Below are 12,842 nucleotides of genomic sequence, written 5' to 3' on the forward strand. Positions count from 1 at the left end.
CCCGCCGCTCCCAGTGCCTCCCACCCACCAGCGGCCCCGCCGATCAGCGTCTCTCCCTCCTTCCCCACACCTCCCGATCAGCCGTTTCGTGGCATGCAGGAGGCTCTGGGAGGGAAGGGAGGAGCGAGAGCATGGCAGGCTCAGGGGAGGGGGCAGGAAGGGGTGGAGTGGGAGCAGGGCCTGTGGCAGAGCCGGGGTTGAGCAGTGAGCACCCCCTGGCACATTGGAAAGTTGGCGCCTGTAGCTCCAAGCCCGGAGTCGGTGCCTATACAAGGAGCCGCGCACAAACTTCTGAAGGAGCCACATGTGGCTTTGGAGCCACAGGTTGGCCACCCCTGTTATACACCATTTGTTGAGAATCATAGAATCATAGAATATCAGGGTTGGAAGGGACCTCAGGAGGTCATCTAGTCCAACCCCCTGCTCAAAGCAGGACCAATCCCCAACTAAATCATCCCAGCCAGGGCTTTGTCAAGCCTGACCTTAAAAATATCTAAGGAAGGAGATTCCACCACCTCCCTAGGTAACGCATTCCAGTGTTTCACCACTCTCCTAGTGAAAAAGTTTTTCCTAATATCCAACCTAGACCTCCCCCACTGCAACTTGAGACCATTACTCCTTGTTCTGTCATCAGCTACCACTGAGAACAGTCTAGATCCATCCTCTTTGGAACCTCCTTTCAGGTACTTGAAAGCAGCTATCAAATCCCCCCTCGTTCTTCTCTTCCGCAGACCAAACAATCCCAGTTCCCTCAGCCTCTCCTCATAAGTCATGTGTTCAAGTCCCCTAATCATTTTTGTTGCCCTCCGCTGGACACTCTCCAATTTTTCCACATCCTTCCTGTAGTGCGGGGCCCAAAACTGGACATAATACTCCAGATGAGGCCTCACCAATGCCGAATAGAGGGGAAAGATCATGTCCCTCGATTTGCTGGCAATGCCCCTACGTATACATCCCAAAATGCCATTAACCTTCTTGGCAACAAGGGCACACTGACTCATATCCAGCTTCTCGTCCACTGTAACCCCTAGGTCCTTTTCTGCGGAACTGCTGCCGAGCCATTCGGTCCCTAGTCTGTAGCGGTGCATGAGATTCTTCCGTCCTAAGTGCAGAAACTGGCATTGGTTGTTTAAAAGTGCCTATCTGACTTACAGTTCTTTGCTTTATTTTTAGGGTTATATCCTTTGTCGTGACCTCATGGTTTAAGTGGGAATAAAGATGAGTATAAGCAGTGATGAGGTTAACTTCCTGGTATATAGATACTTGCAAGAGTCAGGTGAGTACATGAATTATGATTATCAAGTTAATATTTCTTAGTTCCTTTGATATTCAAGAAATAATTCATCTGTAATTGGCTTTGTCAGATCCATGCAGTTGGGATTTATAATTTAACCACGTGGATTCATCTACTAAATGTGAACTGCTTCTTGTGGCTTTCTCTCTATATGTTCCTCCATCGTGAGGATCAATTCTGGTAAGTTGCCTCCTGCAACTTAATCGGCTTTAGTAATTTTAAATTTGGTAGCTTCTAACTAATAAAATAAGGGCTCGTTGAGTCTCTGGAAACTCATTTGCTCAGAAGAAGCTTTGATGTGTTGGATGGCCAAGATTCTTCATGCTCTGGGCCGCTTGAAGAGGTCTGCTGCAGAAAAATACTCTTGTTGTATGCTTCCATTCTGGAGTCCTCCGAAGACTCTCCTATAGGTTGTTCTTGTGAGACTGAGTTTCTTGAAAAAGCATGAAAATAGAACAAGCTGACATGACTCTATTTCAAACAAGGAAACATCAGTGAATGAGACAATGAATCATAGAATTTGTAAATTCCCTTTTCTAAAGACACTGTCTGTACAGGTTTCTTTCTTGAGTCTTTGCTCCTTAGTGCAAAACTAACAGAAGTCTCCTAGCTCTTGAGGATAACAGGGTAGAGCAAAAGTCTAATGCTGTTGTCATACACGGAAGGAAGGGGTTTTTTTTCCAGTTCTATATGGAACAATGACATCTGTAGTATACACTCAAAAGGTAGTACTGCTTTAAATAGTTTGAGTCCTGCTTACTGTTTTTTATGTTTTAGAAGCCCTCAGAAACCAGTCAGAGCAACAATATGTAGCTAGACATGCATGTTTGTGTATATTTCGTGAACACAGTTATTTGGTACCCAGCTGTGCCTACATGGTTTCTTTGTGGTGTTGTCTGAAGAGCAAAAGCCACAACAAAATAATTCACTGTCCTATTGGATGCACTAGTTAGGCTAAGTTCTTCTTCTGTTTCTTCCAACCCATCTGTTGGAGGCTAATTTTCATATCCCTTGTGCCTTTTGTATCTCTATCTGTTTGCATCTTTGTGTGTCTTTCTCTCTGCCTGCCTTTCTTACAACAGTATAGTTGTAGCTGTGTGGATATTAGCAAGACAGGGTGGCTCAGGTATTATCTTTTATTGGAAACAAGTTTGTCCAATAAAAAATACTACCTCACCCATTTTGTCTTTCCTACAGCATGGCAGCCCAGAGCAGAAGCTAAAAAAAGACCCCTCTGGCTCCATCCTTCACCAACAGATGACTTCTGTGTCTCTTCTCATTCAGCTTCAAGGGAATACTGCTTTGGGGACTTGCTTGAAAAGAGAAACAATTTTCAAGAAACTAACACCAAGGTTTTGTGACCATAAGATAAGCTCAAAGGCTGGCTGTCTTCATCAATAGGCACCATGGTCCATTAATGATGGCAAGTGCAATATGAGAGGAAGAAGATTTTTCTAGCACGCTAAATACATGCATTCTGTTTTAAGTTCCAGTGACAGGCACTGAGAGGTTGAACCTGATTATGAGTGACTTTACTGCCTTTGGACTATCCATCTATCTTCAGGATCTTTGGGAATGCTTGATAGCCTTAGTAGTATTTCTTTAGTGTTTCTGGTGTAAGATACCTTTTACTGATAGCGTAATGTCAAGCACGAGGCAGAACATTTAGACTTCCTTCCTCTTTTTTTAGTTTAGCCCCTCTCAGTTGAGTAGACTAATAGTAAAATTTTCAGAACTGCCTGGTGACTAAGGATCAGATTTTAAAAGGTATTTAGGTACCTAAAGATGCAAAGAGGTTCCTAATGGGATTTGCATAAGCAGGTTAGGCACCTAACTCCCATTGATCTCTGTGCAAGTAAGTTGGATTTAGGCTCCTAAAACCCTAAATTGCTTTTGAAAATGGGACTTAGGCTGCTAAGTCACTTACATTTGCTTGAAAATTTTACCCTAAACTTTTGCTTTACCAGCCAGTGCCTAATGTCTACTGTTCAATGTGAAATGGAGATTAGATCCAAAGCAGTTGAACAATTTCAAATTCCAGCCTCACAGTTGTGATGCTTGGAGTCAGAGTAGCCCAGTTGTGTTCCTGGTTTAGAACAGGCATAATTTAATGTCAAGCAAAGAGGGTCCCTTCTACTACAGCAGATAGCTCAATTGTTGATCATGAAGGTACAGATACGGAAGACGTATGTAGAGATTGGCCACAAAAGCCTGAAGTATCGCTATTGGTACTAGTACGGAGGGATCACTGGATTATAGAACACTCTGTGCAGGGATTTGGATTTGACATATACGGTCCCTTTTATTCCAGCATCTGAGTTTGAATTTTGCTCAGTGGCTTCTAGTAATCTCCAGACTTTTTGAAAACGTTAAGTTTTGGAGTATTAGCTGTCCATTAAGGTGCTCCTTTTGGGAAATCAGTGCTGTAGAAGCATTTTCCTCTATTAGATCATCGAGCACTTGTCAGGGACTGTTTTGTTCACGTGACTGTGCAGGTCTAGGGAGACAAAACCAAGAATGAATTTTAAAAAAAGGGGGGGGGGGGTTATTTGCTGGTTACCGGGTCACCATAATTCTTTGATCTGGGTGATTTAGTTTCACGGATTTTCATTTCTTCTCAAACTCCTTGTTTTTCAAATCGTATCTTAGTATATTTTCAGTAGCAATGAGCTGCATACTTTTATAAGGGCAACTTATCAACTCCTTATACATTGATCAAGACATCAAATGGATTCTTGGATTTGGAAAATAATATCAGGAAACTTCATAAGGCTTGATAGATAGTTACCAATTTAGAGTGTTCCACTCACTATTCAGTAACCATTAATGTTCTGCTTTTAGATTTGTTTGTCATTTACTCAGTTCCAACATAAAATCCTCCTCTTATTCGGTTGAGTGGGATTTTGTGGTTTGATCTGTGGGCTTTTTGTTCTGAGAAGATGGAGAGTAATACAACATCTGCTCATGGACTCTTCAAACTGAGAGAGAGAGCAACAAGAAGCAGTGATGGATGAGTCTTTCTGTCCCTATCTTACAAAAAAAAAAAAAAAATACAGTCAATGTTCTAGATGAATTTACAGAAAACCATTATAAATTCTTGTTCCATTTGCAAATTGTTGTAACAAATGTATACTATATATAAAGTTTGAAAGTAGTTTCCCAGAAGGGAATTTTAAGGGGATAATTGTCCATAAGTGGAAGGCTGATTGTCTAAAATAAAACATTTCTGCATAATAAATTTATCTTTTCAGGACAATCAAATACATAACAAGTTAACTTCCAATACCACTCTTGAATCAGTATGCAGCAAGCATGTCGTTTTAAGTGCCAGCACACACAAATAAAATGCTCTGTCGTGAATTTAATTCTCTGCTACATAGACATTTTATTCTTTTTTGTATGTAATAAAAAAAAAATCTATGAGCACAGAAAAGTAACAGATAAATCTCGGCAGAGCCCTTTACAAGTTATCAGATTATAAAACAATTAATCAGTTTTACTCAGGGACTATGCAGTGTTTAAGAGAAAATCAACAAAACAGAAACAGACAAAAATAAAAGGAAAAGTATCATAAAATAGAAAAGAGAATATTAAATGCTTTTTTTATCCTACCACGTGTATTGCAAATACAAACCTAATATAACTGAAATTTTATGTATTTGTGTTTAACTTGGTGTTTGTATTGCTTACACATTTAAAATAAAATATAATAGAGGAGTGTTTGAGGTTTCTCTTTTATATGTTTACTATAACATTTGTTTGTCTCTGTAACCAGAAGATCTTGCAATATTTTGAGAGAGTTGTCAGTATATGAGTAAATCAGTTCTGATAGTTTCCCCCTTGTCTTTAGGGTTTTCTCATTCAGCATTTACATTTGGTATAGAGAGCCATATCAGCCAGTCTAATATAAATGGTGCTCTGGTGCCACCAGCTGCTTTGATTTCCATCATCCAGAAAGGTCTGCAGTATGTAGAGGCTGAAGTCAGTATTAATGAGGTAAGGAGGTTTCTTGTTGCCTACAAAAGCATTATGTGCTTGCTTACATTACATTTGAATACTAGTATTTTTTTCTTAACTCTCTTGTGTCCTATTTATTTACTTTTACTTCAGATTCCTTACTGCTGGTGTTCACCATGACTCCACTGGTGGAACCAGAATGGAGTGACATAACTGTGTAGGGGTTCTGCCCAGTGCAGCCACACAACACCAGGCATGGTGTGCTGGCTCATTGCTTAAAGGTCCGTTATCTGTAGAGTTTTTTTCCCTAATATAATGTTGTAGTTAATCCAGAAAATACGCACACTATACAATAATAGTACAAAAAAACAAGAGTTCTTAACTTCTGTTTGAAGGTTTTCGTTCCATGGTGAACTGAGATTAATGATAGGCAAACATCTAAAGGTTCTGGGGTTCAGTTTGGAGAATGCTCCAAAAGCTTTGGGACTCATTCAAATTCTTTAAGATTTCCTACCTCCCCTTTCAACTTGGGGGCAGTCTCCCTCTTACCATCACCTACCCGCCAACAGGCCCAGAAACTTCCTTTTCTTTGAATTGTTGCTCCCATCTCAAGCAGTGGCATCAGGATTTTCAATAAACTGCCTTGTTTGTTGGGATTTCCAAAGTATATGTTGTGTCCTTAATGAAAGTACTGGGGAAGTCCCAGCTTCAGTAGAGAGGCTCAAGAGAGGAGAGCCTACAGGGTTCCACCAACTATTGTAGCTACAGCCCCTGTTAAGGTTGGTTGGGGGGAGATGGGGGTGAGGAGGGAGAGGAGAAGAGCCGTACTGCTCTAACTGTCAGGGGCCTGCCATTGGGGATGGCTCATGGAGAGAAAGGAAGGGCTCACTAAATGGAGAAAACATTTGAATTTGGTTAGGACAGGAATGATGAACGTGCCCAGGAGACTCCTATTTTGCCTGAAATGGCTTATTGATCTCTAGTCGGATCTATTATACATGATGCTTCCATGATTATTCCATGAGTATGTTTCCAGCAGTGGAGAAAGATGCATATCTAAAAGGCTGATCCTGCAAGGTATCAGCTTCTTGCGGTAGAGGCCTTTATATTTGTCAATTAAGCTATGGCACACAAACGGATTTTGCATCAATTCTGGTGTCCCCACAGTCTCTCTCGGGTCTTTGAGTTGGTTTAGCTGCAGCTTCCACAGCTTGAGTGAATGAAATCCATTTCCTCAGGAAGGGTCATAAAAACAAAGCAAGTGCACAGAACAGGAGAAGGAGAACCTCTGTTTATCACTAGGAATCCCTCTAGGTTCTAAAAATAGACCCTCGTAAGGGTCTCGTATAAGAGACTATTTTTGACTGGGTCTCGCCCATTTCATGATAAAATTCTTTGTTGTTTTTAAATTATGCTAAATTATGCTAACACTGTTTAAAAAGAAAAAGAAACAAAAACTACTCAAAGCTCCAATATTGTGTTTATGGAAAATGTCATAGGACTTCATAAGCCGTAGTCTAAACTTGCAATGTATGCGGCTCTTGAAACGTATAGTTGGATTTTTTTTGCTGCAGTCACTCATGTTTGAAATGATATTCATAAGTAGCTTACAAAAGAAAAGGAGGACTTGTGGCACCTTAGAGACTAACCAATTTATGTGCCACAAGTCCTCCTTTTCTTTTTGCGAATACAGACTAACACGGCTGTTACTCTGAAACCTAGCTTACAAAAGGTTATTTCAAATGAAAGACGCATAACTTTTGATCCCAGAGCCTCTGCTAGAGGCCTACCATGGCTTGTTTACTCACTATATATGATCACTCCAACTTTTGAGTAAAATTCCAGGCATAACCGCAGAGAAGTAAATGATGACATGTTCTGTATAGCATTTCTCTCTGCACTTGTGACTGGTTTTATGTTAAATTACAATTTTTGGAATGCATAGTTTTTCCTGGAATTTTTGTTGTTAATGACCGCTAACATTTGGTGTTATCTTTTCTGTGTGTTTTTCCTCTCCCCAAATTAGGATGGTACCTTGTTTGACGGTAGGCCAATAGAGTCTCTCTCACTGATAGATGCAGTAATGCCTGATGTGGTACAAACAAGACAACAGGCCTACAGAGATAAACTTGCACAACAACAGGCAGCAGCTGCTGCTGCTGCAGCTGCAACTAACCAACAGGGCTCTGCAAAAAATGGAGAAAATACTGCAAACGGCGAGGAGAATGGAGCGCACACTATAGCAAGTAAGTTGAGGCAGAAAAAGATCTCCGCCTATGTACACAATTGTGTGGCTATGTCTTTGTTATATATTATAATAATAATAATAATAATACCTCGTTCTTAGCTAATACTTTTTGTCAGTAGATGCAGCCTCTTATTGTATCTACAGAGTACCCCTCAGATAGTAAATGCATCCATCAGATGAAGGGGCTTGTATATGTAACCCCATGACTTGTGGAGAATAAGTTTATATGTGATACTTTAATAGTCAAGTTTCTCTACAGTGTGTGGGGATGGAGACTTCTAAACTCTGGATCATCAATACTGTAGGCCAGATTCTCATTTCCAGCCTGGCTCCTTGTGCCACTGGGGATTATTGCTGTAACTTGCCATCTGAGAATTCCCCCTGGGGTAGGGGAGCTCTCAGCTGGAATAGAGCCATCAGAGGTGACTCCTCGGAGAACTGCTTCTCCTCACCCTCACCCCAGCACGGGGGATAGGGAGCAGGGAGGGCATAACTCCACTCTACCAGTCCTCAATTAGTTTAAGTTAGAGTAGTGCCTAGGTTACTCTGCCTCATACCAGTGCCAGCACAGGGTCAGACTGGCTTATTCAATCAACCATCTATACCCAGTTTCCTGGTGGTCAAACCAAGAAGATCGCAACTGCAAAGGAGAAGAATCCAGCCTTGCATGGAAATGTAATATAAATCACTTGGATACCAAAAGATGTGTCTACCTTCTTGCAACAGTACAGATCACGGTTTTCTTGATTCATTATTCAAAGTTATTTGATACAAGTTCTTGCAAATTTTGTTTACTCAGTGGTTTAGTATTGGAGCTGTGCTGTTTAGTTGTGATTGGTCGTATAAATCATAATTTTGGGTAAGTTTACTCTTATAATCAGGTTCATAGTGTGAAAGCTCGCAGAAAAGAAGTTTAGCTTTCTGCATGCATTAATGGAAAGGCTCGATTTACATGAACGTTTTAGTGAAAAAGAATGCAATAGGGCACAAGAGCAGCCAAATAAAATTGTGACTGAATGGTCACTTAAAGCTTGTGCATTATTTGACCAGCTTTACAGTTGCACTTTATTAGTTTCTTTCATTGTTTTTCCAGATTCATTTATTATGGATAATAAAACTGTCTCCATAAATTTTGTAAATTTCAAAATTCCATAGTAATATTTCCTTTTTAACTGTGAGTAGTAACCTCAAGCTTTAGAACTGTTTACTAAGCTAGAGTAAAAATATGATATACCAGCAACCCCTACTGGCTGGAACACCAAATCATGTTGATATTGATTCTCTTCAATCAATACAGTTTTTTATATGGTGCTCTAATAGCTTCTTCTCCTCTCACACACAAGCACTGACACACACACCGCTAAAACACCTTTACTATTAAATTTAAGCAATGTATGTACAGTGGTTTTGTTTAAACAGTGACTGCCATGGATAAATGTGGAACAGTTTAATGTTTACCTCTCTTTATATTCATCTTGGTTTTCTCCAAGAAAACCCTCTTGATGTGAAATAATATTTTTTAAAATAGGGAAATATTGGTGGTAGCTGGCAATAAAGCTGTTTTTAAACGATGAATTACCCAGAGTATATTTTACAGAACAATGACAATTCAGTATGCCTTCCACATGGAAAAGCAACATGTAATCATAATTTGACAGTAGTTGTCAATATAAGATAAATATCTTGGTTATCAGTGTACCATGTATCAAGAAAACCAAATGTCTGCCTGTTAATTAAGATCATTTTTAGAAGTGAAGGGGCTGAAATGTTGGTTTCACACTCATTTATAGCCATTACTTTAAAGTTAAAATACAGAAGTTTGATATTTCATGTACAGTAGAGGCAACTGATTTCACATTCATAAGATAGAAATCAGATACTCTCTTTTATTCATCCATTTAGTACAAGGCCTGACAAATAGAGAGAGTATGCTTTTTTAAATACAAATTTACAGTGATTTTTCAGAAGTGACTATTAACTTTGGCCTTAGTTTTTGGTGCCCAATGTGAGACACCTTAAAGAGGCTTAAGGGAGGGCTTTTGGTGCTTTTTGTAATTCATGGTCCCTTTACAGTTTCTCAGATGGGATATCTAAATCTGAAATCACTGTTACATTAAAAATCTTAGCCTGTAGGTTCTGTGAATTTACCCTTCCAGAATAAACCTACCAGTTAATATTCAGCACATGAAATATATTACCCCAAGCTGTAAAAATCCAAACTCTCTTCCGTTGTTTTCCATAATTCAGATAATCATACGGATATGATGGAAGTGGATGGAGATGTTGAAATCCCTCCTAACAAAGCAGTGGTGCTGCGTGGTCATGAATCTGAAGTATTCATCTGCGCCTGGAACCCCGTTAGCGACCTTCTGGCCTCAGGGTATGTTTTCACAAAAGGAAGCAAAAATGGCAGTTTTCATTGCAACTTGGTATTCATATATTTTGCAAACACAGTACGCTATGCCCAGTAGACCGTATCTCTTCTGTCACTCTCTTGAAGTTGCTGACATTAGAACTTTTTTACCCCGACGTACAATTTTCCCTACAAGGTATGAGCGCCTGGCAGCATACAGCTGCCAAAAGATTTTCAGTGCACTCGGGTGAACTTTAAATGTTATATCCTAACTATCAAGAGTGTTGAGTGCTTGCTCCAAATACTGGGGATGCTGTCCATCAACTACGTATCTCTGACTAACTGACCTTCCCCAATATGGGTGGAGGGGGGAAAGGAAGCCAATCAGATTCTCCCCATTCTAGTACCAGTGTGGTATTCACTCCTTTGCAGTCTTTCAGTTCCCCCCTTCATTGTTCCTACCCTGGGCCTCTTCTTTTGACTCCTGTCAGGAGCTGAATGGCAGCTTCTAACGGCTGCCTCCCTGCTTGTGGCAGAAGAAGCAGAGTTGGTTTTCCATGAGTGAAAACTATGGCCTTGTATTGCCAGGGTGAGAAATACAGCAAGGACACGCAAGACAAATATAAGGCGGATAAAAGGTGGAGACTTTCCAGCCGAGATCAGGACTGTTGCAAGTATGCCAGTGCACTCAGACCTTGAAGAAGGCACTGACTCTTGCTGTGTCTTATCTGTAAGATGGAATAAGAAAAGGAGGACTTGTGGCACCTTAGAGACTAACCAATTTATTTGAACATGAGCTTTCGTGAGCTACAGCTCACTTCATCGGATGCATACTGTGGAAATTCTGCAATTTCCACAGTATGCATCCGATGAAGTGAGCTGTAGCTCACGAAAGCTCATGCTCAAATAAATTGGTTAGTCTCTAAGGTGCCACAAGTCCTCCTTTTCTTTTTGCGAATACAGACTAACACGGCTGTTACTCTGAAATCTAAGATGGAATAGTAACACTTTGCCCACCTCACATAAATGATGTAAAGATTAAATCATTTAACGTTCAGAACTCTGTATATAGTACATGTAAATCTATTACTTTGTACTATAGATCAGTAGTGGTTGGATTTTTTTCTAATAATCTTAAACAACCAGGTTACCTAATCATTATCTCCTTTAAAAACTTAATTATTATACCTTCCAGTACTTGAGGTGTATGTGATAATCTAGATATTCTGACGCTAATTTATAGGGGGTGGGAAGAGAACAATGTTAGGATTTGTTTTGGAAAAATTGACAAATCTTACAGATTTGCTCTGTCAGGGAGGGGAAAGCCTGCAGAATAAAATTTCTGACTGGAAACCAAATGTGTATATGAGAAGTAAGACTGCTCCTATGAGTCTGATCACACCAGACTATTATAACTGTCCCTGAAGTGACTGTAACTGGGACCTGCTCTCAGATCTACTGACTTTTTTTTCACTGATGTGTTTTTGAATGTTTTATGGAAAATATATTAACATACAACGTTTTTAAAATCAAGTTTCTAAAGGGGTACCACACTATATGTCTGTGCTTCTTGAAGAGGACACGGTTCTTTCTGTCGTTATGAATTAATTTGATGTTATGTTCTTTGCTTAGATCTGGAGATTCCACAGCACGGATATGGAACCTCAGTGAAAACAGCACCAGTGGCTCCACGCAGCTGGTACTCCGACATTGTATACGAGAAGGAGGGCAAGATGTACCAAGCAACAAAGATGTGACATCCCTGGATTGGAATGTAAGTGGAAATTACAAGTGCTTGAAATACCCTGAGGAAAAAAAATGCAATTTTGCACAGTCAAATGCTCAGGATATATCTGCACTGGAACTGGAGGTGTAATTTCCAATTTGGATAGATGAATGCATGCTAGCTTTGCTCAAGCTAACATGCTGCTAAAAATGGCAGCGCAGCTGCAGTGGGACAAACTAACCACCTGTACCTAGGGTCTGAGGGCTTGTCTATACATACAGCACATCAGCACAGCTGCAGTGGTTCATGAAGACACTGTCTACGCCAATGGGAGAGTTTCTCCTGCCAACAGAGATACTCCACCTCCCCGAGAGGCAGTAGCTATGTCAACAGGAGAATGCCATCGACATAGCGCTGTCTACACCAGGAGTTCAGTTGGTATAATTGTCGCTCAGGGATGTGGATTTTCTGCACCCGAGAGAGACAGATATACTGACGTAAGCCTGCAGCGTAGACCAGGCCTCAGATAGCATTGGCAGGTAGCTCACCCAGGCCACCATAGCTACTCTGCTACTGTTAGCATACGAGCTTGATCATCTACCCAAGCTGGAAATTACACCTCTGGTTACAGCATGGACAAAACCCTAAATGACAAGGGTTTTGCATCTTCTGTTATTGCTGCTGAAGTGCTTCTACTTTAGAGTCACATCAGAGTTATGTTTTTGTTTTATTGTATGCATCTCTTTTTAATATACTGCAGGTTCTGGACTAAATAGCATGACCCTTCTGCAAAACATTTTCTATTTGACGTTTGATCTGAGCCCCTTAGTTTTGAATTGTATAATAAATGTAATCACTTTTTTGCTGACAGAGTGAAGGTACACTTCTAGCAACTGGGTCGTATGATGGATTTGCAAGGATATGGACTAAAGACGGTAATTAAAATGCTTTACATTTCCATTATATTTTTCTGCATAGTGCCTCACAACATGTCTCTCTCAATTTTTGAATGTAATAATTTCAATGTAAATTTTCAGGTAATCTTGCCAGCACCTTAGGGCAACATAAAGGACCTATATTTGCATTAAAATGGAACAAGAAAGGAAACTTCATTTTAAGTGCCGGAGTGGACAAGGTGAGATAATAATTAAAGTTATTTATTTCGTGATTAAATTATACGTAGCAAACACTAAAATAAGAATTTAGAAGATAATAAAGTCATAGGAAGTATGGATTTATAAAGAAACAATCGTGCTAGATAAAC

At 40.1% G+C, this 12,842-nt stretch overlaps 1 protein-coding gene across 13 annotated transcripts in view; it reads left to right on the plus strand.

The window, feature by feature from the left end:
- Positions 1 to 12,842, plus strand: part of TBL1XR1 (TBL1X receptor 1) — a 166,717-nt gene that overhangs the window by 134,476 nt on the left and 19,399 nt on the right. For 12 of the 13 annotated variants that reach the window (XM_037909529.2, XM_037909533.2, XM_043521754.1 and 9 more), the window contains 7 exons: positions 1,174 to 1,276; positions 5,145 to 5,290; positions 7,278 to 7,497; positions 9,747 to 9,879; positions 11,485 to 11,626; positions 12,450 to 12,513; positions 12,616 to 12,713. In XM_037909529.2, coding sequence (XP_037765457.1) covers positions 1,219 to 1,276; positions 5,145 to 5,290; positions 7,278 to 7,497; positions 9,747 to 9,879; positions 11,485 to 11,626; positions 12,450 to 12,513; positions 12,616 to 12,713 — 861 coding nt within the window. In that variant the 5' untranslated portion in view covers positions 1,174 to 1,218. Of the gene's footprint in view, positions 1 to 1,173; positions 1,277 to 5,144; positions 5,291 to 5,404; positions 5,533 to 7,277; positions 7,498 to 9,746; positions 9,880 to 11,484; positions 11,627 to 12,449; positions 12,514 to 12,615; positions 12,714 to 12,842 lie in introns of those variants that run through there. The other variant, XM_037909536.1, reaches the window with a different exon arrangement.

Source organism: Chelonia mydas, chromosome 9 (genome assembly GCF_015237465.2).
Source record: "Chelonia mydas isolate rCheMyd1 chromosome 9, rCheMyd1.pri.v2, whole genome shotgun sequence".
Classification (NCBI taxonomy): Eukaryota; Metazoa; Chordata; order Testudines; family Cheloniidae; genus Chelonia; species Chelonia mydas.